The following is a 24,587-nucleotide window of genomic DNA, read 5'->3' as shown; positions in this document are numbered from 1 at the left end:
CGACGTATTTGAGCGTTATCGCCACCAGCTGATATAAAGTAAGGACTGCTTCTTTCTTTCTTTGTTCGCCACAACTTATTTTCAAGATTAGTTCTGTATATCTTAGAGAAAATGTATCTTATAGCCAGTTTCATTGAGATTTTGTGTGACCCCCAAAGTTCTAAACAAACATGTAGTTGTCATGGTAAATTAAAGATTTAGGGACAATAATTACGTAATAAAAATACGTTTATTTGATAGGTCAATAAAAAAAGAAAAAAAACAAGTCACTTTAAAGTATCAGCCAAGAAGAGTGAAGCTAGTAATAATCAGTGTAGTTCAGGAAATTCATTATCTATTTATTTGTTTTATTTCAGTCATTTATAGTTCAAAATGAACATGTCACACATTGACACAAAGGTTTTGAATGAAAAAAGTCTTGTATGTCTTCCCCTTCTCTGAAAAAGTCAATTTACTATACCATAAGCAACTAAACAAACAATCAATCATCCATATTATCTTTAAACCCAATCAGGTAACGTGTACATATAAAAATAATAATAAAGTAAAGATATACATATTATTCTTGTATTGTGTTGCGTTTCAACAGAAATAGTGACTTAGGTAGTCACACGTAATCAACTCAGTTAATTTAAGTTCAAGTTTATTTTTAAATGGGACAATACATATTAGTGAACAATGACATATAGCCAAGTGGCTAATTTCCATCTCTAGTCCCATTGGCAGGTTGATGTTAAAGCAAATAATAAATACAAGGATAACAACCACAAAATTACACTATGGAACAACAAATGCATAAAACAACCATACAATCCACACATCTTTGCATATAATCAATTTTAACATGTTTTTTTTATGAAACAGGAAGTGAACGGTCCTTTGTGTTTCTCATAAAGGAAAGGATAAGCTCTGCTTTTTCTTTACAAGTATTATACTTTAACATTTATTTTAGACAAATGTAATTATACACAGGGTTTTATGTGTAATTGTGCCATGTTTTGTATATATTTCTATCATAATTGATATTGTGCATTTTAGCTCTGTTTAAATTGACAACTGTTCATTTGGATGGATGCTAACATGACAAGATCAGTACTTTAGTTTCATATTCACTCATGAAATGTTATTTTTGTATTATAGTTTCTCCATTTCTAACATCTAAGAAAATATTTCGCTTTGATTTACCCTTAAATGATGATTTTTTTTGTGTTCCTTTAGTTTACTGAAATGGACATAAATTAGTTTTATTTTTATTTTATTTCTGTTTATCATCTAAATATGCTATTAAAGTATTTAGATAAAATGTACACCTATAAACTCCAAGGTTTTAACAAAAATAATTCAAAGGAAAAACCACAAAGACACCTAAAAGTCAGAAGTTTGATGATATATGATATATAACATACTTCAGTAATAAGTATTGGTATAAATATTGGCATCGGAAATACAAGGCCTGTATTTACTTTGTATTAGATCAGTAAAATATGAAATATCGCACATATTTTAATGCATAAAAGATTCATTAGCACATTGTTAATGCAGCCATCCCATCCCGTGTGTTTTTGAATGAACTACTTTCATGTTTGCTTTCTGATCAATGCATAAAGTATTATATATTTTTTTAAAAGTATTCAACAAGAATTGCTGTTGTTTATAATCTGTTGACTTTGCAGACTGTGCTGTACAGTGCAGATGATTCCTCTGAAGCATCATAACTTTTCTTACTGCAAAGAGATAAAAACACACTTTGTAAGTATCAGATATTATCATTAAAAGCTTAAAATCTTTACTTACTTTAACTGGATTAAGTGTAAGAACATATAAAGGAAATAATGTTCTGAACTTACAAAGGTGTGTTCTTGATCATGATCGCTGAATACTCCACGTCTTCCTCCTTTTCCTCGTTTTGAGATGTTTTGGGTTCAGCTGGCACAAAGTTGGAGTAAAGAGATTCCTCTTGATTTTTAGAGAAAAGTACGCTGGCATAGCAAACGTCGCCTTGATCTACTGAATTTCCAAGTCCTGCAGTTGATGAACTCCCCATATGTCGGCCCAAGTTCTGCAAAAGAGCAAATGCTGGATTCAGAAGAGAAACTTAACTCCAGCCTCCTAAACTGCCCTGCAGAATCACATTCTCCCATTAGACGAGAGGAAAACACAGTTCAAAGTGTTTAGATGAAGGAAGACTAACACCCAATCTCTTTGTCTCGTTATCTTCTGCTCCCTCTCTGCTCTGGTGAATTTGCCGTACAACCTTCTTTTTTCTACAAATATAAAACAGTCAAGAAAAAAATAAGGAAAAGAATGAATGACATAACATTCCACATAGAGTATAAAAACAGCAGTAAAGTATTTAAATCACCTAAAAATGATGAAGGCAGACAAAAATAAACCAATCAGGAGTAGAATCGTGATTAACCCAGCAACAGCAGATGAAGCAGAACCTGAAATAAGGGAACAAAAACAAGAAGAAAAAAACATTTACTGAATACCTTAAATAGTCACAGAGCCAGGCAGCTAAAGAAATTAATTCAGTCTTGTTTTTAAAACCCAATAAAGGGAGTTTAAAGTTAGAAATCATACAATAAATGAACAAAGCAATTATTAGACCTTCCTGTTTTTGCAGGTAACACAAAAAGCACAAACTTCCTGCCAACTAACAGTATGAATATGATAAAGGACAAGTAGCAGAAAGGGTAATTTAAACACAGGAAGGACGCCAACTAATACAATAAAGCAAATGGCAAACATGAACCAGAATGAATACAATCTCTATACAAGTAGAGACAAGCCTCTCAAATCAAAGCAGTTTCTTCTCTATACTGACAAATTAAGAAAAGATTTTCAATATTATATATACTAATTGAATGTAGAAATTGCTATTTATTAGTATTTTAACAGTTTGTTAATGTTTTACCAAGGCATTCTGCCACAACCGATCCTTTTTAGGATATTCGTGATGTCGATACGACCCAAAATGAAAACAGGCTTGACACCATGATGTAGATGCACATGAGCATCTTTAAAGAAGTTATTTTTAGTGTTAATTATGTAAAAAATATTGATTATTTTTACAACCTTGACAGCCACATTGCAATAAATAGCAATAAAGAATATAAGAAACTACGCACACAGACCACTGAAGTGAACACTAATGCATCATAAAATACACTATCAACTACTGGCCATCAGCTGCAAATGCAAGAAATTATTTTTGTTAAATCCAATATGGCCGACTGACAAAAAAACATGCCAACCCACACTGTCCCTCCTTCTACTGTAGACGACTCTTGCAGGTAAAAAAAATATTGTGACATCAGATAACCCCTAAAGAACAATACTACTGATGTATTTTTCAAACAACAACTTTATATTTGGAGAAAATTACAATTGATCACCTAAAAAAATAAATTCTTACCTTTTTTATGTCTTAAGAAAATCAAAAAAGTTTTAGGAAAAAACACAAAGCTAATACCTGAAAGGGATAATATATTTATTTTTAAAAATGACAATAGCTTACTTGAAACCACAATCAGATGTACGGTGGAGTTATGGTTCCCCCTGCTATTTCTGGCTTGACAGTAATAATTTCCACCATGTTCACCTCTGATGTCCACAATGGTAAACGTCTGTCCATCTGCTGCTGGGGAAGTTGAATGCTCTTTGTACCAGGTGTACGTAGCTGCAGGGTTAGCGACACTGGTGCAGGACAGATTCACTGAACTACCTGCTGCTACGTCACCGGGAGGATTCACAGACACAGAGGGAAGCCTTGGAGGATCTGATGGAGAATGATCAAGAAAACATGTCATGTTTAGACAACGTCTCCCAGCAGACTTGCTTAAAAATGATATTTAAGAAGAGCGGTTACGCATGTGTAACTCAGTTTGTCTATTTGTGCAAAAATGTAAGCAAAAATCTACAAGCATACCATTCATATTTTCAAATTTGGAGTACTTCATTGCATGTTAGATGCAATTTAGTATAATAGTTGGATCTTTGTGACAAGGCTGCATATAAATAATTATCTAAAGATCAAATTTAAAGGGGATTTATTATACAAAATTCACTTTTTGCATCTATTTTCGTATATCTATTTGGGTTTCAACTGCTTCTAAAAGCAACCCAAACTCTTAAAAAAAACACACCCAGTAGGTTTTGACAATAAATTATTGTTTTTTGTGTCACAATCAATGGGCACTGTGACATTACCTAGCAACCACACCTGTTAGCTAGCAACCCAAGCTGAGCTCCAGCATGTTTCTTCAACTGTTTCTTTTTTTGTTTTTTGGGGGGAGTTTTGCTGTATGCACTGTACAATGGCTGCTGGAAAAGAAAAGTTCTCTGTTGTTGACATACCATTCAACAATGGTATGCTGCATTCCTTTTGGTTGTGCAGGAGGCTCTACTTATGCTTTTAGTCATTTTCACATACGAATGTAAACGCTGAGTTGGGGGGCGTGGCCACCAGCAGCTTATTTGGATTTAAAATGACAAGAGCCTCTAAAACAGCTCATTGTGAAGGGAGCTCAAAATAGGCAGAACTAAGATCTCATTATCTAAGAAGGATTTTGTGCAAAAAATGTAATGAATATGTTTTGTACAATCTGTAAATCTATCCTAACCTGTACAAGGAAGGATTATAGGTCACCTTTAAAATGCTGCTGGTTGTTTGGGGTTTGGTATAACCATCCATCGTACAAGTTTGGCTCTTCTGTGAAGGTTTTGACAAATATTCAGACAGAACTAATTGTGTACTTACACTCCACATTTATAAGAACAGATGAAGAGTTCATCCGTCCATATATGTTCCCAACCTCGCAGCAATACGTCCCGCTGTCCTCAGACGTGACAGAAGTGAACTGATACATGCCTCCTTGTCCTTGAAGCATCTCTTGGTTGTCTTTGTACCAACTGTAGGAAGGTGTTGGGTTTCCATCACTGCTGCAGGTCAGATGTACTGAATCACCCTCCACTATCTCTACGTGACTCAGGGAAACATCTGCACGTTTTGGAGCATCTAAGAAAAATGAAAAGAAGAAACTTTGAACAATGTGTCAAGAGATTTGCCTTCACTGTTGTTCTAGGTTTCTAGAACAAGAGTTTTCAAAGTTTAGGAGAGCTAAAAAAAATCAACAACTGTTTCCTTTTCTTCATGTTCACTGATGCTGTGCATTATATTCGTTATTGAAGCTTGTGGCGAATGAACAGGCAACGCAATAATTTCATTTAAAATGCAAAAAGTATTGAAGGTATAAACAAATAACCACATAATTACATACAGACAAAATTATACCAATCACAGAAACAATCATCCTCAGGCATTGGCCTTTCAAAAGATCTCAAAACACCATAAAAATAAATAAATGGGCAGTTTAGCCAAATGGTTAAGGATTCTTAAAACATTAGCTGAAAATAATCAGCAGTCCTATTTCAGAATCTTAGCTAGTTTTATACACAGACTAATAAAAAAATAACTCCGGATAAAATGGGGCCTAAAGCCTGATACTAGCAGTAAAATTAGCAACAAAAGGATCCAAAAAATTGAATGTCAAGAAACTCACCGCTGAATTTTGGTAACGCCATATAAAATTTTCAATAGGGTTTAGAGAAGTAAAAGTTAAGACATACACAGACAGCATCAGTATAACAGCGCCCCCGGTGGCTGGATGAATGAACGGTTTATAGGCTTGGAGAAGTTGGCTAAATGTTTGCAGTTACTTTGAGTTCTGGCGCCCCCCAGCGGGGACACACCCCACACTTTGTAAAACCCTGTTTTAGAGCATATTGTGCCAGTTATAGTGCGTTATGATCTTGTTGAATATTAGCTTCCATAAGTTCTGCCAAAACATAGACGGTATTTGAACAACAACCTGGAAAGGATGTGTACAACTTGAATAAATCAGAAGGGCATGGTTGAGAGAGCAACACATTTTCTCTGGGTTAAATTAATTCACAATCTTGACAAAATATTTGTCAAACTAGCTACTTTACTTACATTTCACATCAATATTAAGGTACTCAGATATGCTTTCCCCCAACTGGTTGTTGGCTACACAGAAATATTTCCCAGAGTCAGACGTCTGGATTTCATGCAGGTAAACCTCTGAATCTTTTCCGTGAAGTTGAACAGTTGACGATTGAGTCTTCTTGTACCAAGTGTAGTTAGCAGGCGGATTAGCATTACTGCTACACTTTAGAAACACTTGGTTGCCTTCAACTATGTCATCAGTGAAATCGGCTGACACAGAGGTTGAAACTGGAGCATCTGGAAGAAATAAGGAAATAACAATCTGTTACATTATGGTAGAATTTGATCTTGGCCTGTGTCTGCAGCTTTGGGAGACTGTTAATTAGTTTGTCCAAATTCAGAAGTTCATGCATACTAAGAGTGCTATTGGGAAACTGTAGTTCAGTGTAGTTAAGGCAACATGTCTAAATCATCCTTTCTCTCCAAACAATTTAATTCAGTTATAAAGATCCTGAGAATGTCCAGCCATCACATCGTTCAGGAAGAAGACGGGTTCTGTATGACAATCCCAGACCAAACGTAAAGCTGGTGGCTGAAGCTGGTAAATCTGTTATTATCCACAATGAAACGAGTCCTGGCCTGAAAGGCCACTCAGATAGGAAAACGCCGTCATGCCAAAAGCAACTTAAAAAGCCAGTTCACAGTCTTTAAATGCACTCGGGGACAAAGATCTTAACTTTTGGAGGCGTGTCCTGCAGTCTGATGAAACTAAAATTGATGTCTGTGGCCAAAATAATAATCTTTACTTTTACAGGAAAATAGCAGAAGCTTATGAGTCTGAGAATGTCCCAGCCAGTAGCGTTTTTTGATATGGACTGTTGGACCGGGAGGTACAGCCCGGCCGTGGGCGGTTGCAGAAGGTGGAGCTTCAGCTTGTACAAGATCTGCAACTGATTCCAGGGGTGGAAGCATAATTTGCAGGAGGTACTGGGCGTACATCCCAAAATAAATTATATTTAGAGGAACAAACATTATGTTGGCCCATTAAAGCATAGCATCTCAACATTAGCCTACATTTTATTGAATCACTAATTTATTTATATTCCACTCCTTTCATATCAGGCGATACACACAGCAAGCGAATGCGACCCAAATTCTATGGCAATCTGAGAACGGCCTAATTTCAACCTTTTCACCCCCCAAAAAATCAGTCTGAGCGTTAGGTCGTATTTTATCCGACTTTTACATCATTGACCTGAGACGTGTCATAGTTCTGCACTAGAAGAAGTCAGTGTTGGTAAATCCAGGCCGAACGTAAACAATGGCTGAAAAGTATAATGATGAACTGATCAATCAATCAATCAATCAGTTCTGATGAACTAAGTCTGTCAGTGAAGAACATCACATCACAATCCCACCACTCTGAGCTCTGACTACACATCCAAACACTGGAGGCCGTTGCTACTAGCTGTGCTTTCTTTTTATTAACTTCCTGTCTTGTCGTGATCTTGTGACAATCCTGTCGGCTTTCATTGCTGAATAATTTTAAAATCAGAAGTGATAATGATTTAAAATTCTTAAAATGACTCAGTTATTATGTATTTTAGTCAACTCACACACTTCAGGAGCTCTGAGTTCCTTAAACGATGATAAAGCACAGGAGATTTTGTCTGTCGTATTAATCAACACTATATAGGTAGATTTGTTATGACGAATGTCCTGTCCGTTCCTGAACCATCTGTAATTATAACCAGCTGGAGTGCATCTGCTGTGACATTTCAGTTCTGCATATGGTGAATCCTGGTTGGCTGAAATTCTTGTCACTTCCACCTGTAGACCTGGAATATAACATAAAGAACTACATCAGTTATAAATCATGTTCTCTCAGGATGAGGAGCTAATAAACTGTAGGATCTTCAGTACCTGTGACAGTCAGAGTTGTTCCGTGTAAATCACTCCCCCAGCTTAACGAGTATTTTTTGAATATGAATCGATACTCTGCTGAATCATTTTCCATTAAGTTATTAATTGTCAGGGTGGACTTTTGTTTTATGTTAGTGACACGCACTCGACCCAAATATTTAGAGTCTAGTTTAAGATCTTCAGGTTGTGAGATATCATTCCATTCTGTGCTGCGTTCAGGACTGAACCAGAACGATGTGGTAGAATATGAAGAAATGTAACTGGAATTAAAGCTCACTGAAGAACCTTTCAATGCACAGATTCTTCCATGACTGTAAGTCACTTGTTCGCAGTAATAGTTCCTGATACCTGAAAGAGAAACATTTTTTCATACACTGTGACAATTTTCATAAATTTATTACCATAAGTTGAACATTGGTGTAAAACATGAGTAAAGTCATCAAACTGTAACTCTCCATAACTCAAATTAAGCATGAAAATGAAAGAGAAGTCTGACATCTCAGCAGAGACTGTGACAGGAAATGAAGTTGTGTTAGAGAAAGATGTTGGAATAAACTCACAGAATGAAGGAGACGGGAAATCCTCATGTCCTTTCAGAGCGCAGGATATGCTGTCTGTGTTGCTCGCCCAAGTCTTAGAGAAATACTTCCCTATGTGGATATTTTGTCCATTTTTGTACCACACATATGTAGAGTCATCAGGTAAAACACATGAACTGGAACACTCTAAATTATAGTAATTCTTCTTCTTGACAGTTAGATTTGGATTTGAATCTGTGTGGAGAGAAAATAAGATTTTTTAACAAAAAAAAACACACAAAGATGTTGCTAGTAAATTAGTATTTATCACGTGGAAGTACAAACCTCTGACAGACAACACGACCTTTGGACCAGTGTAACTTCCACCTGATTTGTTTGTAACGAACCTAAACTTGTACGCAGCCGAGTCGCTCTCTTTCACGTCTCTAATTGTCAAAGTGCAATCTTCTGAAATGCAGCTGTTTTCCACGCGACCCGCATACTCCTCCTGTGTATTCAAATCTAAAGGGTCCTTATCAGTCTTAGTAAACCAAAATGTTTGTTTGACGCTGATAGTTGTGCCATCCTGCCGGTATGGGTGACTATAGTCGCAGTGCATTCTCACTGTAGATCCTTTTAAGGCACAGATGTTCTGGGAGTTGCAGTTCACATTCCACTTACTCTGTACCTCTGAAAGACAGAACAACATATTATATATATATCTACATGTTATATAGAAACATATTTAAGGATATGAAACTGTCTTGCTTATTCTAGTATGACTCCCCTCAAAAGAAGATCATTTTAAACAATTAACTTAAGTTTGTTCAGAGCTTCTTGTTCTTATTAAACAGAATAAATCTTCTGTATGTTCTTAATTTTATATTTTAACTCTTAGTAGTACAAAGTACTGACCATCTAGCTAACCGAACATAAATCTTGGTTTCATCACACAACAGAGAGAGAATGCAGGGCTATGATATAATTTATACAAAAAAATAAAATTTAAATATAAGAAGCAGAAGTAAACTATCTTTTTATTTTCAGTTACTAAATATAAGCACAGCTTTAAGAAACACAAGGGAGTTAACCACGTCTGCTCTGCTTGGTTGCTCTGCAGGCGCCGGAATAATGTAAAAAGGAAACTAGCAAACATTACCGCCATCACTGAGGTCTTTATTGGTTTTTATACTAAATGTATTCATGTAGTAAATTTGCACAGGATTGAGCAAGACCACCATGAACTAAAACGATTAGGTATAATGACTAAAGAAAGAGAGAAGGAAAGGAATATTAGATTTTGATTTTAACAAATCAGTTATTTTTCAATAAATATATATTTTGACAGAGTTTACCCTAACATTCACATAAACACAGAGTTAAAAACTAAGTTTCCATCAATCACAAAACAAACAATATTATTAAAACACCACAAAGAGAAAAACTCAGTCAGGTTATTCATCATTAAGAAAAACAGAAATTTAGCTTTTACTTTGATTTTTACAGTAAAAACAAACATAGTGTCAACATTTCCCCCAGGAACACTGTTTAATTTATTTCTTCTACTACTATAAATGTAATATTTTGTTAGTCCAAAAAGAAAATGTAATATTTTCCACTTACTAGCTTCCATTTTTGTATAAACTGCACCAAATACAGCACTGGAAAACATTAAGAGACACTTAAAATGATCTATTTCTCTGATTTTACTCTTTATAGGTTTATGTTTGAGTAAAATTAACTTTGTTCTTTTATTCTATGAACTGCTGACAACATGTCTCTGAAATTCCAAGAAAGAAATTTTATATTTATTTGGTCAAAATACCAAAAAAGTCGCAGTGCTTACAAACCTCAAATAATCCAAATAAAACAAATTGATATTCATTTAGAAACAACAACACTAATGTTTTAACTCAGGAAGAGTTCAGAAATCAATAATTGGTGGAATAACCAGGATGTTTTCAATGCGGTTCAGTGCAGCGGACTCTTCATTTTTTCCAGAGCTGTATATCTGAGAGCATTAATGTGTAATTGTTGCACTCAAAACATCTGATTTCTCTCAAAATAATCTGCTTAATTCCCCTAAAAAGTGCAGTTTTGTTATTATCCATTCCTGCAGGGGAAAACTCTATACTTATGTAAAGATATATGCCTTAACGTGAAATATGAATATGGGTAAATATTAACTACTGAATGGAAAAAGTGTTCATATTTAGGTTAAATGCAGATTATAGTTACAGACACTGTTATCCCAATAAACAATGGTGTGTAGTTGTGTGTAATGTGTGTATAATGGTGGCCGTCCAGTTGATTTTTTCCAGAGCTGCATAAAAAACTCTTCAGACCAATGGACTCCGTTTTTGCTAAAAACATCTTCCAGCCGGATAAGCAATGATGCAAATCCTTTACGTTCAAGAAACATGTGAAAAGTAATTTCTATTTCTTTACAAAAAGCACAAAATTCATTTGTATCTTTTTTCATTTTGATTTTAGACACAAAGAAAAAAAGATGAAGAGTTAATGTCGACCAGAGGCTGAAATTTTGTTGCTTTTAAAACTACCAACACTTTTCAAACTAAAATCGATCTTTTTAAAATTATTTTACATTTTTCGCATCCATTAAACCTGAGTTATTTCAGTCCTTTGTAGTTTAATTCCTACTGTAAGAGTCTCACTCTCAGCCCACTTAACTTAAAGTTGTGATTATGGAAAAACTGTCAACAGTCTTTCCTAAACTGTTTACATCCTCTTTGTTTTCCACAATGACAACAATACAATTAGCATATCACTTTATCAGCACGTCAGATTAAGTTTAAACCTGGTAAAAACCTAAAAATTAATTGGAAGACCTAACATTTTTTAACATTGTTTCAACAGTAAGCACATTTTGCATAGCAGGTAATTCCTTTAGATATTTTAAAAAGTTTATTTGAACAAGCATTCATCTTGAGTACAGCTTGTTGTCTTCATACAACCCACACTTTCCAACACACTGATTGTTTTCACTTTGTTATTTTACCACTAATGTAAAGATTTTATCTGCAACTCCTACTTGCTAATATCTCAGTAATACAATATTAAGCAGGTGAAGTTGTAATATGAGTTTCAATAACAAAATTGCATCATAAAATGGCTGTTTTTATGATTCAGTTTCATTTAGAACAATGATAACTGAATTAGTTCAGTCACTGCATCTCAGGTTAAACAGGACAGACTTCTAGGAGTCCAGTGCTGTTGAAAAATCACTTTAATTAAAATGTAGAGACACATTACCTTCACAGAAGAGAACGATGAGAAAAAGACTCGCTGCTGTAGATAAATTCATGGCTGCTTTTCTCCTCTTCCAGTCACATCCGCGTGTTGGCCACATTTATCTGATGCGACTTCCTGGTAACCTTTGCCACTTTTATTTTCTACAAAGTATCTGTGGCAGATCTTACGGCTGAGACTTAAACATGCAATCTGTCTTTTGTTCCTCTTTACATTATTAATATGCATGGATGAAGACATGACAGTAAATCCCTCCCGCCCCGCTCTAAAAAAATGAAGAAATGATTCCTGCAGATGCTTTCTACAAATTAACTTCTTTGGACTGAATGTAAACTGTATGTAGCAGCACAAGTTTGGAAAATCTTACTGGTTTTATGTCACACTAGAACATAAACAAGCAGGGTTGAGAATGACAGATTGTGATTTGAAGATTCAACCAGATTTTTGGGGTTTGAAAACTTTTTAAACTATGTTTACAACTCACTTGGCCATTTGTACTTAAAATTCATTGTTGTCTTATTGTCTACATGGTGCAGTTTGGTGAAAACTGCAGCATAATAACACAACTGCCAACTACCGCAAAAGCTATAAATAGACAGTTACGCAAACTCTGGTTTCAGAGAAGAAAGTAAAACTGTGAGATTGGCCCAGTCAAATATCTAACATGAATCCATTTGAGAATCTATGAAGATGAGGTGACCAAAATAATGACCTAGAAAACCTTCAAGTTATTAAGAAAATTTAAATAAGGTCTAGATTTTGATTCTGAACAAAGTTAAAAACCAATAAAATGTGTACTTGTATTTCAAAAGCAGGTTTTGCAATAAAACTAAGACATCGTTTTGTTTTAAACTTCTAAGTGAAGAAAAAAAAAGTATTTTGATTTTAAATTTGCTTATTGCTCAATAAAATAATTGATGCTGGAAAGAAAATGGTGCTATTAATGGCGAATAAAGTTTTTAAAGCCCTTTTTCGGACACTTAAAAATGCTTTACAAACTAACTAAATAAATAAATATTTAAATAAATGTCTATTTATTTAAATAAATAAATATCTATTCAAATAAATAGACATTTACTTAAATAAATAGTTATGTATTTATTTAAACATTTTATTTGTTTTAATTTTATTATTTTGTAACTAAACCAAATTATTCTTCTGTTTTAAACTTCTAAGTGGAGAACAAAAATGTATTTTGATTTTAAATTTTCTTATTGCTCAATGAAATAATTGATGCTGCAAAGAAAATTGTGCTATTAATGATGTCTAAATTTTCATAACCCTTTTTTGGACACTTAAAGAAGCTCTACAGTATAGGAAAATACATAAATAAGTAAATAAATAAATTATATTTATTTCCAAACCTAAAAATATGTCCTTTTTTTAAATTAAAAAGAATATTAATAACATCCGTTTCTAAATGTTTTTTCCTAATCATATTTATCCTATATTTAATCAGAAAATGTATGGTTTTCTGCTCTAACATTATCACCAGACACTACAATAACACAAACAATATTAATCTTTGGGAGCAGAGCTCTAGTTAACGCCATCTGCTGTAATACTGAAAGGCAGCGAGCTCCACCAATCAAACACAGCCGTCTTTGGGCTTTGGACCAATCACACGCCACTTCACCGGGAGTGGGCGGGAGCATTGCAACGGACTGACTGTAGCCATTGATGCGCTTCTTTTCGAAGACAAACCGATAATATTTCCCCATTTGTGCGGCTTTTCCCGACTGCAGCCATGGCTTCTCACTCTCTGGCCCTACCGATGATCTGCTTCACCACGCTGTGGGCGCTGGTGGGGGTCGTGGCTCCATTTTTAGTGCCGAAAGGACCCAACCGCGGGTAGGTGGCTTCTCCAATTGGCTGCATCCTACAATAAATTATCTTTAATTTTAAACACTAGGACGCCTGCAGTCGTTTTATCAAAATAGTTTTTTCCAGAAAATGTGATTTTGCTGTGTTAGTGTGTTTAGAAATGAATGAGAGTTTTGCTTGAATGGTGATAAGAGGCCTGGCGTCATCATCCCTGCATCCACACACACACACACACACACACACACACACACACACACACACACACACACACACACACACACACACACACACACACACACACACTGTCCCAGCACCGTCATCTCTGCGTTCAGCGGTCAAATCATGCCAACATTAATGAAAACATTCATTTATTACTGCTTCCTGTTGGAGTTTCATTTATTTAAGCTGACTATCAAAAGTGTGTTTAAATACCTATCTTTTTTGTTTGTTTAAAATATTAACACCATGACAACAATATTCCAAATAAATGTTATACATTTAATGCGACCTGTTTTGCACAAAGCTGTTAGATAAATTTATAAATAAATAAATAAAACGAGATTAATTTTTTTTCAGTTGCATAAGTTTACACACTTATTCATTCAATTTTGCATTAATTGTTTGATGTGTTTCTGGAAATATGTTACAAAAATTCTTCAATTCTCAGATTGTGAGAATTATTTTCAGCTGTTCTCAAATGACTTGACAACTTTTCTGTCAGGTTTTGTTCTTTTCTGGTGAGGCTTAAATAATTTTCTAGGGAATTTTTTATTTTATTGTTTTGGATGTTTGCTGGATTGTTTTGGTCAAAACTAACTAGTGTTTGAAAATGTTTACCATTTCATTCACTTTGACAAAAATTCAGTTTCATCTGAAAAAAATTCAGATGAAGTGATTTTTGTGTACCACCTATTGTATGGAGAACCAATCCTGCCATAAGTAAAATTATGTATTTCTTCTTAATGATGGCAGGTTTGATCCTCCATATAGTAGCGCTAATTCCGCTACATGAGACAAGTCACCCTTGCTGCAGTTCCTCTCTAAAACACTAGGTGTAGCTGTTGAGAAAATAATATCTATCCCTATATTGAAATAGTATCTCAATATAATGAGAGATATTTTTTATCAGAGTGGCTGAAAAAGGCTTCCATAGAAATATGTTTTTATAAACAAAAATTAATCCACAGTTTCAGCTTATATACTTTATCGTTATAAAGTTTCATCAATTTGTTAATCATTTTATGACATAATTGGTTTGGTTCAGAAGTGATGATGTATAATAAATGCTTGTAATATTAAATCTGCCTGCAACACATTTATTAATAATGCTGGAAAGAAGCATGAAGTTCATGTTTTTATTTTTTTACAGCGTGATCGTCACCAGCCTCATCCTCACAGCCGTCTGCTGCTACTTGTTGTGAGTACAAATGTTTTGTTCTTGAGAGTTTACTGGGCTCTGATTTAATCATTTGTGTTGTTATATATATTTTTTAAAACATCACTTTTATATACATGATCAGGCATGACAGCCAAAAGCTTACACAGGGACACAAATATGCTGAGTGGTCTGATGTTCATTAATGTTTTCCAAAGAGCTTAATTGGCTAAATTTGACCTAATTTTGAATGGCCAACTATGGTAGCGTAGTTAAATCAAAGCTAAAAACCTGCCTGCTAGAGTTGCCTTTGATTCATAATAACTGGAACACTGATCAGTATATTTGATTATTACATTTGTTTGATTATTTTGATGATAGCATTTGACAAAATGTAATTTATTGCTGTTTCATAATCAGGTGTGAAGCACTTTGAACTGCCTTATTACTGACATGCGTTATACAATAATCTTGACTTACCTTATCGTAAGTCTAAAGTTAGAAAATGTCTAAACAAGTAGAATATCTACATTTCGGAGTTGTGGTCAAGTATCTCCAAAAAACTCAGAGCCCCACGGCTCCCTTCCCAGAAAGCAAAAGGAGAGAAAAAGAAGTCAACAAAATGTTGATAGTTGCAAGAAGGTCACAATCATTCAGGATACATTCCACTTAAACTTTTAGTTTTAATTTCTTTTTAGTATGTCAAAGATAGGAAAAAATAAAAATGTTAAAATCAACAAAACATTTGGTTCACTTCAAACCATTTGGCCAATGAATATGAGCTGCTTGCAATCTTATCTTTCCGCCACTAGAGGGAGCTCTGTAGCGTGAAGAAAACAGCAGGTGCATGTGGGTTCGTACAGTCTAAATAAAGACAATTGGTTTAAAATAGTTTTAGCTTTACTTGGATAAAATAAGAAAAATAACCCTGCAAGCCAAAGGATGGTGAATGAAATGTGACATGATGTGGGAACATTAGATCATGTTGAATGTGAGCAAAACAACAGAGACGTCTTTGGATTACTAACATCATGAGAAATAATCCAGAGGACGTAGGGGAGGAATATAAATACCTCTGTGGACAACAAACTGGGCTGGCGAAGCCGTCCATGAGGACAGACAGAGCTGACTGTAATTTCTGAGGAAGATCAGATCATTCAGCATCTGCATCAAGATGGTGCAGATCTTCCACATGTCTCTTGTGGGGAGTTTAGTTAAATGCTGTAAGGCAGGCGTGTCAAACTCATTTTCAGTTCGGGCCATATCAAATGTCTGACTCTTCTTAAAGGGCTGGTTGTGCCAGAATATATTGATAAAACCTGTTTTAGTGGTATTTTTGCAATCAAGATTGTGGTGCCATTTTAAAAAATGTTATGGCATTTGCGCCAACGTATGATGTTAAATGTGACTTTTTATCGCTTGCTGCCATATCAGCTATGGACTATAACTTCCCATCAAGTAAGGCTGAGGCAGCAGTTACTTAAAATCAATATTTTTTAACAATTTTTGAGAAAATTTGCAGTAAAATAAGAAAAAAATTTAGATTTGTTGATTTTGTGTGAATTTTGCAGATTTGTGAAAAGCTGGAAGGATTTCTTGATGTAATTTGGAGTTTAGAGGGCCACATAAAAAGCTATGGTGGGCCAGATGTGGCCCCTGGGGCCCCCGGGGCTTGAGTTTGACACATGTGCTGTAAGGTATTAGAAAATATTGCAATGGTGATAGAGACGCAAACAGTCAATGGACTTCTGATTAACGGTTGTTTAATGGTTTATTTGATTACATTTCGCTCCAATCTATTAACTAATAATCGCTTAGACCTTTTATTTTAGTTATGTAATCTGGCTGCCATCCAGCAGAGGGCGCTGCTGGGCACCCTGAACCAGAGTCAGTTGATTATATTGAACTAAAGATGGAGTCATACTAGAACGGGAAGGAGAAACGATCCAGACAGAGTTCAGTGTAGGATGCAAAATGCACTTTATGCGGTTTTGAAATATAAACACTAGATGCTCCGTAAGTTTCCCCTTGTTAGCTCTCATTCAGCCGTACTGCATGCAGCGCAACATCAAGTTCTCATTCAAAGATTATTGATATGCTACAAAGCTGACGGTATTTTGTATAATAATTGTAACATGGTGGATTAAAAACATGATGCCAATAATCAGGGGCTTTTATCAACACCTCTCTGTTCATGTGAAATGACTTTTGTCCACATATTTTATACTTTTCATCCATTATTTTTATATTTGGCAACCTGAGAGATTTCTGTTTTATTTTTTTATAAGTATGTCTGAGTTTAATAATGCAAGAAAACCACAACTTTCTGTTTATTCAGTCAGTATTAAATACAGCTAACACAAAATAATATTAATGAGGTTTTTTTTAGTTCAGCATATTATGAAAAATGTCCTTCATGTTGTGGAATGACGGCACCTATTAATACAAAAGAAAACTCAGGTTTTTAAGAAAATGGCAGCTTTTCAGTTAATCATTAGTCGATTGATAAAATCAGTTAACTTTAGCTAAACTCATTAATCGATAACTTGCATCCCCAGATGGTAATCATTTTGGAAAATATTGTAATAACAAGGTAAGTTGTGATATGTCTGTTTTTTTTTCTTTCCGCTCTTTCTCACCTTTGCTTTCATTACTCTGTGACCTTTAGCATTTGGGGCATTAGCGTCCGGTGAGCATCTGCTGCTGAATTCAAAGGTTTTCTAAATGACATAATGTCAGTTAATGGGGGGGAAAAAAGCTTAATGTGAAAGAAAATGTGAAAGAAAGTGTTTCCACTGTGTTTAATGATCTGATGGGTCTAACAAATCATTAACCATCCAAACCATCTCAGTATGGAGCAGAAATCATGGGACCAACAGAGGATGAATGTGGCTAACGCTAAACCCTGTATTGATTAAAAATAAAACGTTTTCTAATATTTCCATGTATATAAATAAAATTGTTGTGTTTTACCATCGTCATTGTAACAGCTGTAGGTCTAGAGTGGTCTTGTAAGATTCAATGTCGCATCACCTAATTCTCCTATACCTACAGATGAGCACGCCACCTCTTGGAGTAAAGTAGACATTACAGTTAGAAAGTTAACATGAAGTTAATATGGTTTCTGGGTTTGTGACGCTGTAATTGCATAAAATAATAAAACAGATGTTTTTTCTAAGTTCAAGGGACTTAAAAATCCTGCCAGCCAAGGTAAAAAAAATTTTTATTGGTTATTAAGTTACATGGATGAAGTTTAAATAATGAGAATAAGGTCTGTCTGTACTAGCAAGATTACTTTTGCTCCACCGAATTGCATAAACATCCCCAGCAAGAGGAATGGGCTTTTATATCTTAACATATGAAGAAAAAAAATTAATTTCCTGATCTAATAATACCTGATATTATATTTCTATATTTATATAGAAAAAATAACTGAATATTGTGAAAAAGTGGTACCACAATATTCAGTGGTAAAACTTTCTGAAATTAGTTTTATCACTAATTTCAGAAAGTAAAACTTGCATATTATATAGATTCATTACTACTGGGTGAAATATATTTCACTCCTTTATTTCTTGTAATTTTGATGATTATGGATAACAGATTAAGGAAGCCCAAAATTCATTTTCTCCGAAAATTTGAATAATATAAAAAATTAACAACCCACCACCCCATAATTTAAGATGAAATGTCAGGCTTCTGAAAAGTATAATTTCTATTCACTTAGTACTTGGTTGAACCTCTCTTTGCATATACCAATAGCAGATCAAGCTACTCATAAATGTAGCACATAATTTACATGAAAATAAAAACCAATAATAGAAAGTTAAGATGTTAATTGTTAGCTTGGCGCTCTTTCTGAAGTTGTTGCAGGCTGAAGTGACCACCTTTTTGTCCCCCACTTTTTGCACCATAGAAGGAAACTTTACCATCAAACTCATTGGTAGCATAAAATGTTTATCCTATCATTCATTATACAATTGGACTCTGGTTTGGAAACAAAAACATTTTGAATACTACATTACGCTGATGATCTCTCTTTCTTTTCTCAGTTGGTTAATAGCCATTTTGGCCCAGGCCAACCCACTGTTTGGTCCTCAGCTGAAGAATGAAACTATATGGTATCTGCAGTACTACTGGGAGTAAACCAGGTGAGTCCAATGGGCAACATGTGATCTCGGTCTCAGCAGCAGCAACACTTGGTCTGGGTCCACCAGCTTTTTATTGTAATTTAGAAAACAACCACATGCTCAACCGGCAACTCAAGAAGCACACTACTTCCTTTCTCACTTCAAATTAAGAGTCTTAAACTGTATATTTCACACTGAAAGGAAATATATTACAAACCCATATATTTGGTTTGGTTTAATATATCTTATACACATATTACGGCTGGACGATATGGCTGAAAAACATGTCACGACATAAATGTTTTGTATTAGTCCATATCGATAATTATTGATTCGTGTTTTGTTTTAAATATCTGAAATACTGTCAATTAGTGACATGACCTTTTCTGTTTTATCCACAGTTTTTTACTCCACACCATTGTTTTTTATTGTTAAGCAGTTATGAGGAAAAAACCTTAAACTACTGCTGCGCCAGTTACTCAACAAGTTGTTGCTAGGTAACCAAAGAGTCAGTGAGTGAGTTAGTAGATTGATTCCACCAACCTAGTTTAGCTGGCCGTGACAGATTTAGCATCTAAAGTCTTTCCTCTGCCGTAATCCCCCAGAACGCAGTGCGGTTCTGGATGGGAGCTCAGCTAAATTATTGACAAGACTATCAGACATATTATCTATTGATATTGATCATGTCTCTATTGAGATATTGTTTTTGATTTATTGTCCGGCCCTAGTGCAGATTAGCTCCTCCGGCTAATAGTTGACAGTTAACACTTTCTCTTTTTTTGTATTTAGTAGTCTCATTTTTGTAACTTGCACTTTTCACACCAACAAACCAGAAAAGATTCGAGAAATTGAAAGTAGAGATTTTGAACAAAAATCTCTACTTTTTTCAGATTATTAATATTTTTAATAATAATAATATTACTATATTGATTATTAATATTATAATAATTAACATGAATTATTATTATTAATGATTAACTAATAGTAATAGTTATTAATTATTAGTTAATTAATAGTTAATTATCCTAAATTAATAATTAGTACTAGTTTCTGTAAGAATGATGTTATTTTCATGTTGTCGCTCATTTTGACACCTTTTTGTCTCTTTCTTCCAGGACTCCGTGACGTGACGCCTCTTGTAATTCCCACCTGCTGATCTGCTGGACTTAATTTCACCATCACTTCTGATTCCCAGCACAGCCTCACGTCTTGGTCTGCAACATTATAAGATTCATACAAATCTTGACTTTAAGCATTTTGCAACTCGAAAATTAACATGAGCTTTCTCTATAAACTTGGAGGATATTTAGATTACACTGCAGCCTCTGGGCTCTAAGATTTGAAGAATATTATAGGATGTGTATTCTAAAAATTAAGCAGAGATAATGTGTTTTTCTTTTTTGTGCTGTGCTCAGACTAAAACGAAAACACATTAGATTTTTACCTTTTGAAAATGTGCAATCTTTTAGTTTTGCATTTGTTTGCATTTTGGATTGTGTTTTGCTCTCTCGTCGGGCAAACCTGCATTTCAGTGTGTATTTATTTCGGGACAAGGACACTTATGTGAGCTTGTAGTAATCAACACAGAGTCCATTGGGTCTTGTTATATAACTGGTATTATCTGTGATGTAACTCTTAGTGTGTGTGTGTGTGTGTGTGTGTGTGTGTGTGTGTGTGTGTGTGTGTGTGTGTGTGTGTGTGTGTGTTTGAGTCGGGGTGAGCATGCAGAGTTTGTAACTGCTGACGCAAGAGTCTCCCAAAAACTGCGAGCAGAGAGCGATTCCCTCCATTTTCAAAACGAAAACTTCCTCCCACATTCTTTTCCGTGCTCCACACCATGGAGGTCCACGTTGCCATGGTGACCTCACCGCCCAATTCAGCCCTTATCCTCTTGGATTCCTTTGATTAAGCGCTACGCTTATTTCCTGCCTACGGAAAGACAAACGTCTGGTTCTACTGCAGAGACATGGTTGTGGAGAATTTGCTGCTTGTTGGTCTGCAGTTTGCCATCTGGTCTTAGCAGTTTCTGCTAGTTTTCTCATTTAAGTTATGGTGGATTAATTGATTGGTTTTGGCAATTTTTAAAAACTTTTAGTATGAGGTTACATAGACTTTATCTCTTGTGATTTTATTCTGAATAAGAAGTTTTTATTTAATGACCCAAAAATGCCACTTTAGGGGTGTTTTCACAGCTGATAGTCAGGCACACTCGGTTCAATTCTGGACCAAAATTGCAACATTCGTTATTTTTTCAGCTGGTGTGGTTTGCTTTCACACTGCACTGTCTTTGAAAAACCTGTTCCCCTCCTCACCTGTGGTGGCGCTGCCCTAAGAACTACTGAAGGAAACAACATGAAAACATATGAATGCAACTTCACTTCTTTATGAAATGTAAACACGAATGAGATTTTAATTGTTGTAGAGTTCCTCTTTTGTTTTTGGTAAAAGACCATGAGCTATTTCTCCCACTAGCGCTGGACTTGCTTGTTTGTTTAGGTTGTATTTTCCCAGAAATCCCCATACTTTAGTCTGCTTCCTGCTTTTGGAGCAGTCTTTGGTCCACTTGGTGTGCACATATGGATTCAAACCTCACCAGAATTCACTTCAACCAAACCGAGACCCAAGTTTTTTGGCGGACCAGAGTTTTTGTTTTTTTTTTGGTCTGAATCACAGTTCGCTTTTTTTTTGTCCGTGTCAGAGTTTGATTGCACAGTCACACCTTCCCAAACGAACTGGACTGTCCAGGCAAACAAACTAGAGTTCAATTAAAGCGAACTAAACAGGGCTGGTGTGAATCCCATTCCAGGTGTTGGTCCAGGAAGTAGGCAGTTCCCTCTTTCTGTGCAGATAACATGGCTGTTTAAATCAACAATAACAACACAAACAACAGCAGAGAACATAAGTAGAAATGCTACCAAGCTAAATCTCTGCCAATTATTCCATTACACACACAAACTACTGTTTGCACAGCTATTTCGTGCAGGAAGCTAGACAAGTCTGGAGTTTTAAAATTGGCTTCTAATCAGCCTTTTTTCAGAGCATAGCGTTGTGCTCTTTCTCAGGCCTCATGGAGATATGCTGTGTCATGGACCTTTAACTAAACCTTCAATATATTTCCAATATTTGACTGGAAGTTGTGTAAATTTGTTATCCTTAGTTTGTGTTAAGTGGCACTGAGATCTAGCTGTGGCATTCATGAAGTGGATTTTTCACATTTTTAAGAAAAAGTCACTGCAGCCTGGCTTGTGTGGTGATCAGACTGTGTTTGCTACACAGGAATCCCAGAGTGTTTTTCTCCTTCCTGCGCCAGTGAAATGAAATGCAGATATGTGTGTGTCAGAGGTATCGGGTCGGTGCTGGTGTTGCTAAGGTGTGATGTTTAATATTGGAGATGAACGGCACCAATAATGAAAGTTTCTCCAGCCGTGAGTCATAATCTGCCAGTTTAACAATGCAGTGACGGGTAAAATACTGTAGTAGCATTAATTTATTGGCGCACTCTTTAGGAGCATTCATCATACGGCCGAAACAATTTTGAACTAATTATTGAAATCAACTAATTTAGTAATTGATTAATCATCAAGCTTTGAGACTCAAAAAAGGCCATTTGCTGAAAGAGCAACAGTCAGAGCAGTTAAAAACTGTACAAAAAATATATACATTTTACAAAAAAATATTTTATTGAAGATGTTTTACCCAAAACTCCTTAAGTGGCATATTTCTAGCTTCATCTAGTTCGAATTCTGCAAAACAAATCTCCTATTAAACACCTTTTGTTACCCAATTTTTAATCAATTAATTAAAAAAATAATCAGCCGTACACTATATTGGTAAGTCAGTTCAATTTAAATTCAAATTCAATTAAAAAAATACTTAATTAATCCCAAAGGGAAATTAAATAATGTTGTAGCTCATTAATTCAGATTCTTCAAGAGTTATTGTAGATGGTGATGGCTGTTATCAGGAAGATCTCTTGTAGCAGTCTGTAGTACAGCGAATCTGAAGACACCTCTGACTGAAGATGCTCCGTTTTCTCAAGACTCTCAAGAAGAGGAAAAGGCTGAGATGTTAACAGTATTTTTTAGCTCCAGATGCATCTTTTCTTACAAATAATCAAGCATACACTAAAGGAATGCTTTTGTTGCATTTTAGACAGTAACATGTTTATTTTCTTACTTAAAAAAATAAATTCCTTATTTGCATTTTTTAATGTATTTCTAATATTAGAAAAGGATTCAATAACAAATCTACAGAAAGTGCCAATTTCTTAATTTGATTAATTGTTAGAACAATCAATGGATTAAATGAAAACTAAAATAATTGTTAGCTGCAGACCTAAATTTATCTTATTGAATGCATATTTATGCCACAGCGCCCCCTGGAGGGGGCATCAAGCCTGATCTGTCCACATTCTTCCCTTTCTCTTCATTTTACCTCCGTTCCTCTGACCTGTTGAACATTTTTTGGATTCACCTGCCTCCTGTTGAAGCTTTAAGCGTGTCATCTGCCAACCACGACCACAGCTACGTGTCCCGCCTCCACTCCCCATGTCCCGGTCTCAAACACCCCTCCCTCCCTCGCTGCCACGTCCCTCCCCGTCCGCCTCTCCAAAACCACTTTGCTTCAGCCAAAAAGAAACCAAATCAAAATACAGCTACTTTTTAGAAAGACCAAATTGCGTTGTATCTTTGCCCCAGCCCTTTGCTGTAGCTGTGGTGGTGGTTGCACACGTACAACGAGTTAATAGGTGACTATAATGTGGCATGCATGAAAAAAGGACATAAGGGAAGCTGCCCTTTTACTCCTGTAAAGATGCATTTGTTAGTTTTTAGTTTCGCTCCAGCAGATCTCATAAAGCGGCGTCTCATTTGCTCGAAGGACATCGTTTTGTTGAAAGTGACAAAGCGGCTCTGGCTTAATTTTTTGGGGGGGACTTTGTCTCTCTTCTCTTCTCATTACGTTCCCAACCCCACTCATCACCCAACAGTTTGCATACAGACGGACAGAGTCACATTTTCATTGTCGGTGAATCACAGGAGACCAAATGGCATCGTTCTCACCCAGCTAAACTCGCTGAACTGACAGAGGGAACAGCCAAGACTTCAGCGAAATCCCTCCAAGCGCTCTGACAGCGAATGGACCCTAACCATTTGTCAACTATGTGGGATTTCTTCCTTTTCCGATGCTTCTCTCCAGCTTTGGTGATGACTGCCCACTACTCAGCTGTTAAATGCTCCTGGCAGTATCAAAAAGAGATAGATTTTTATCATGTGCTAAGAGTCTCCATGGCAACTAAAATCCAACAAATCGCAAATCTAAATGTTGATGGAAATGGGATATGTATGATATGTATGTAGCCTTGTGTTATTGTGAAGTCAATTGGTGGCATTGTTGGTGAAATAGCCCAATAAAGAATTTTGTCTCGTACAATTGAGTCATTATATTACAGTTTTTCTAGTTTTTCCTTCTAATAACAGCTGCTTTTATATGAAAACAAGTTGATCTGTGACTCTCAAGGTTTCATAAAGTAGTTTCAAAATATATTCTTCAAGGATGCAATAACAGAAACTTTAAAA

The 24,587-nt window shown here is 35.4% G+C and overlaps 2 protein-coding genes across 2 annotated transcripts; one reads left to right on the top strand and one right to left on the bottom strand.

The window, feature by feature from the left end:
• Positions 1-260: 260 nt before the first annotated feature.
• Positions 261-11,837, bottom strand: LOC111608534 (B-cell receptor CD22-like). The gene is made up of 12 exons (XM_023333312.1): positions 11,686-11,837; positions 8,758-9,102; positions 8,455-8,667; positions 7,895-8,242; positions 7,588-7,809; positions 5,999-6,268; positions 4,763-5,020; positions 3,521-3,781; positions 2,363-2,444; positions 2,192-2,264; positions 1,848-2,059; positions 261-1,724 (listed from the first exon to the last, which is right to left on the bottom strand). The coding sequence occupies exons 1-12, from the start codon at positions 11,780-11,782 to the stop codon at positions 1,652-1,654; spliced, it is 2,454 nt and encodes an 817-aa protein (XP_023189080.1). The 5' UTR covers positions 11,783-11,837; the 3' UTR covers positions 261-1,651.
• Positions 11,838-13,324: 1,487 nt separating this feature from the next.
• Positions 13,325-21,311, top strand: LOC102231567 (V-type proton ATPase subunit e 2-like). Its single transcript, XM_005797465.2, has 4 exons — positions 13,325-13,533; positions 14,876-14,923; positions 18,934-19,032; positions 20,127-21,311. The coding sequence occupies exons 1-3, from the start codon at positions 13,430-13,432 to the stop codon at positions 19,025-19,027; spliced, it is 246 nt and encodes an 81-aa protein (XP_005797522.1). The 5' UTR covers positions 13,325-13,429; the 3' UTR covers positions 19,028-19,032; positions 20,127-21,311.
• The last annotated feature ends 3,276 nt before the right edge of the window (positions 21,312-24,587 follow it).

The sequence above is a fragment of the Xiphophorus maculatus genome, chromosome 5 (assembly GCF_002775205.1).
Source record: "Xiphophorus maculatus strain JP 163 A chromosome 5, X_maculatus-5.0-male, whole genome shotgun sequence".
NCBI classification, from domain to species: Eukaryota; Metazoa; Chordata; class Actinopteri; order Cyprinodontiformes; family Poeciliidae; genus Xiphophorus; species Xiphophorus maculatus.
This window is presented reverse-complemented; position numbering and strand designations above follow the sequence as displayed.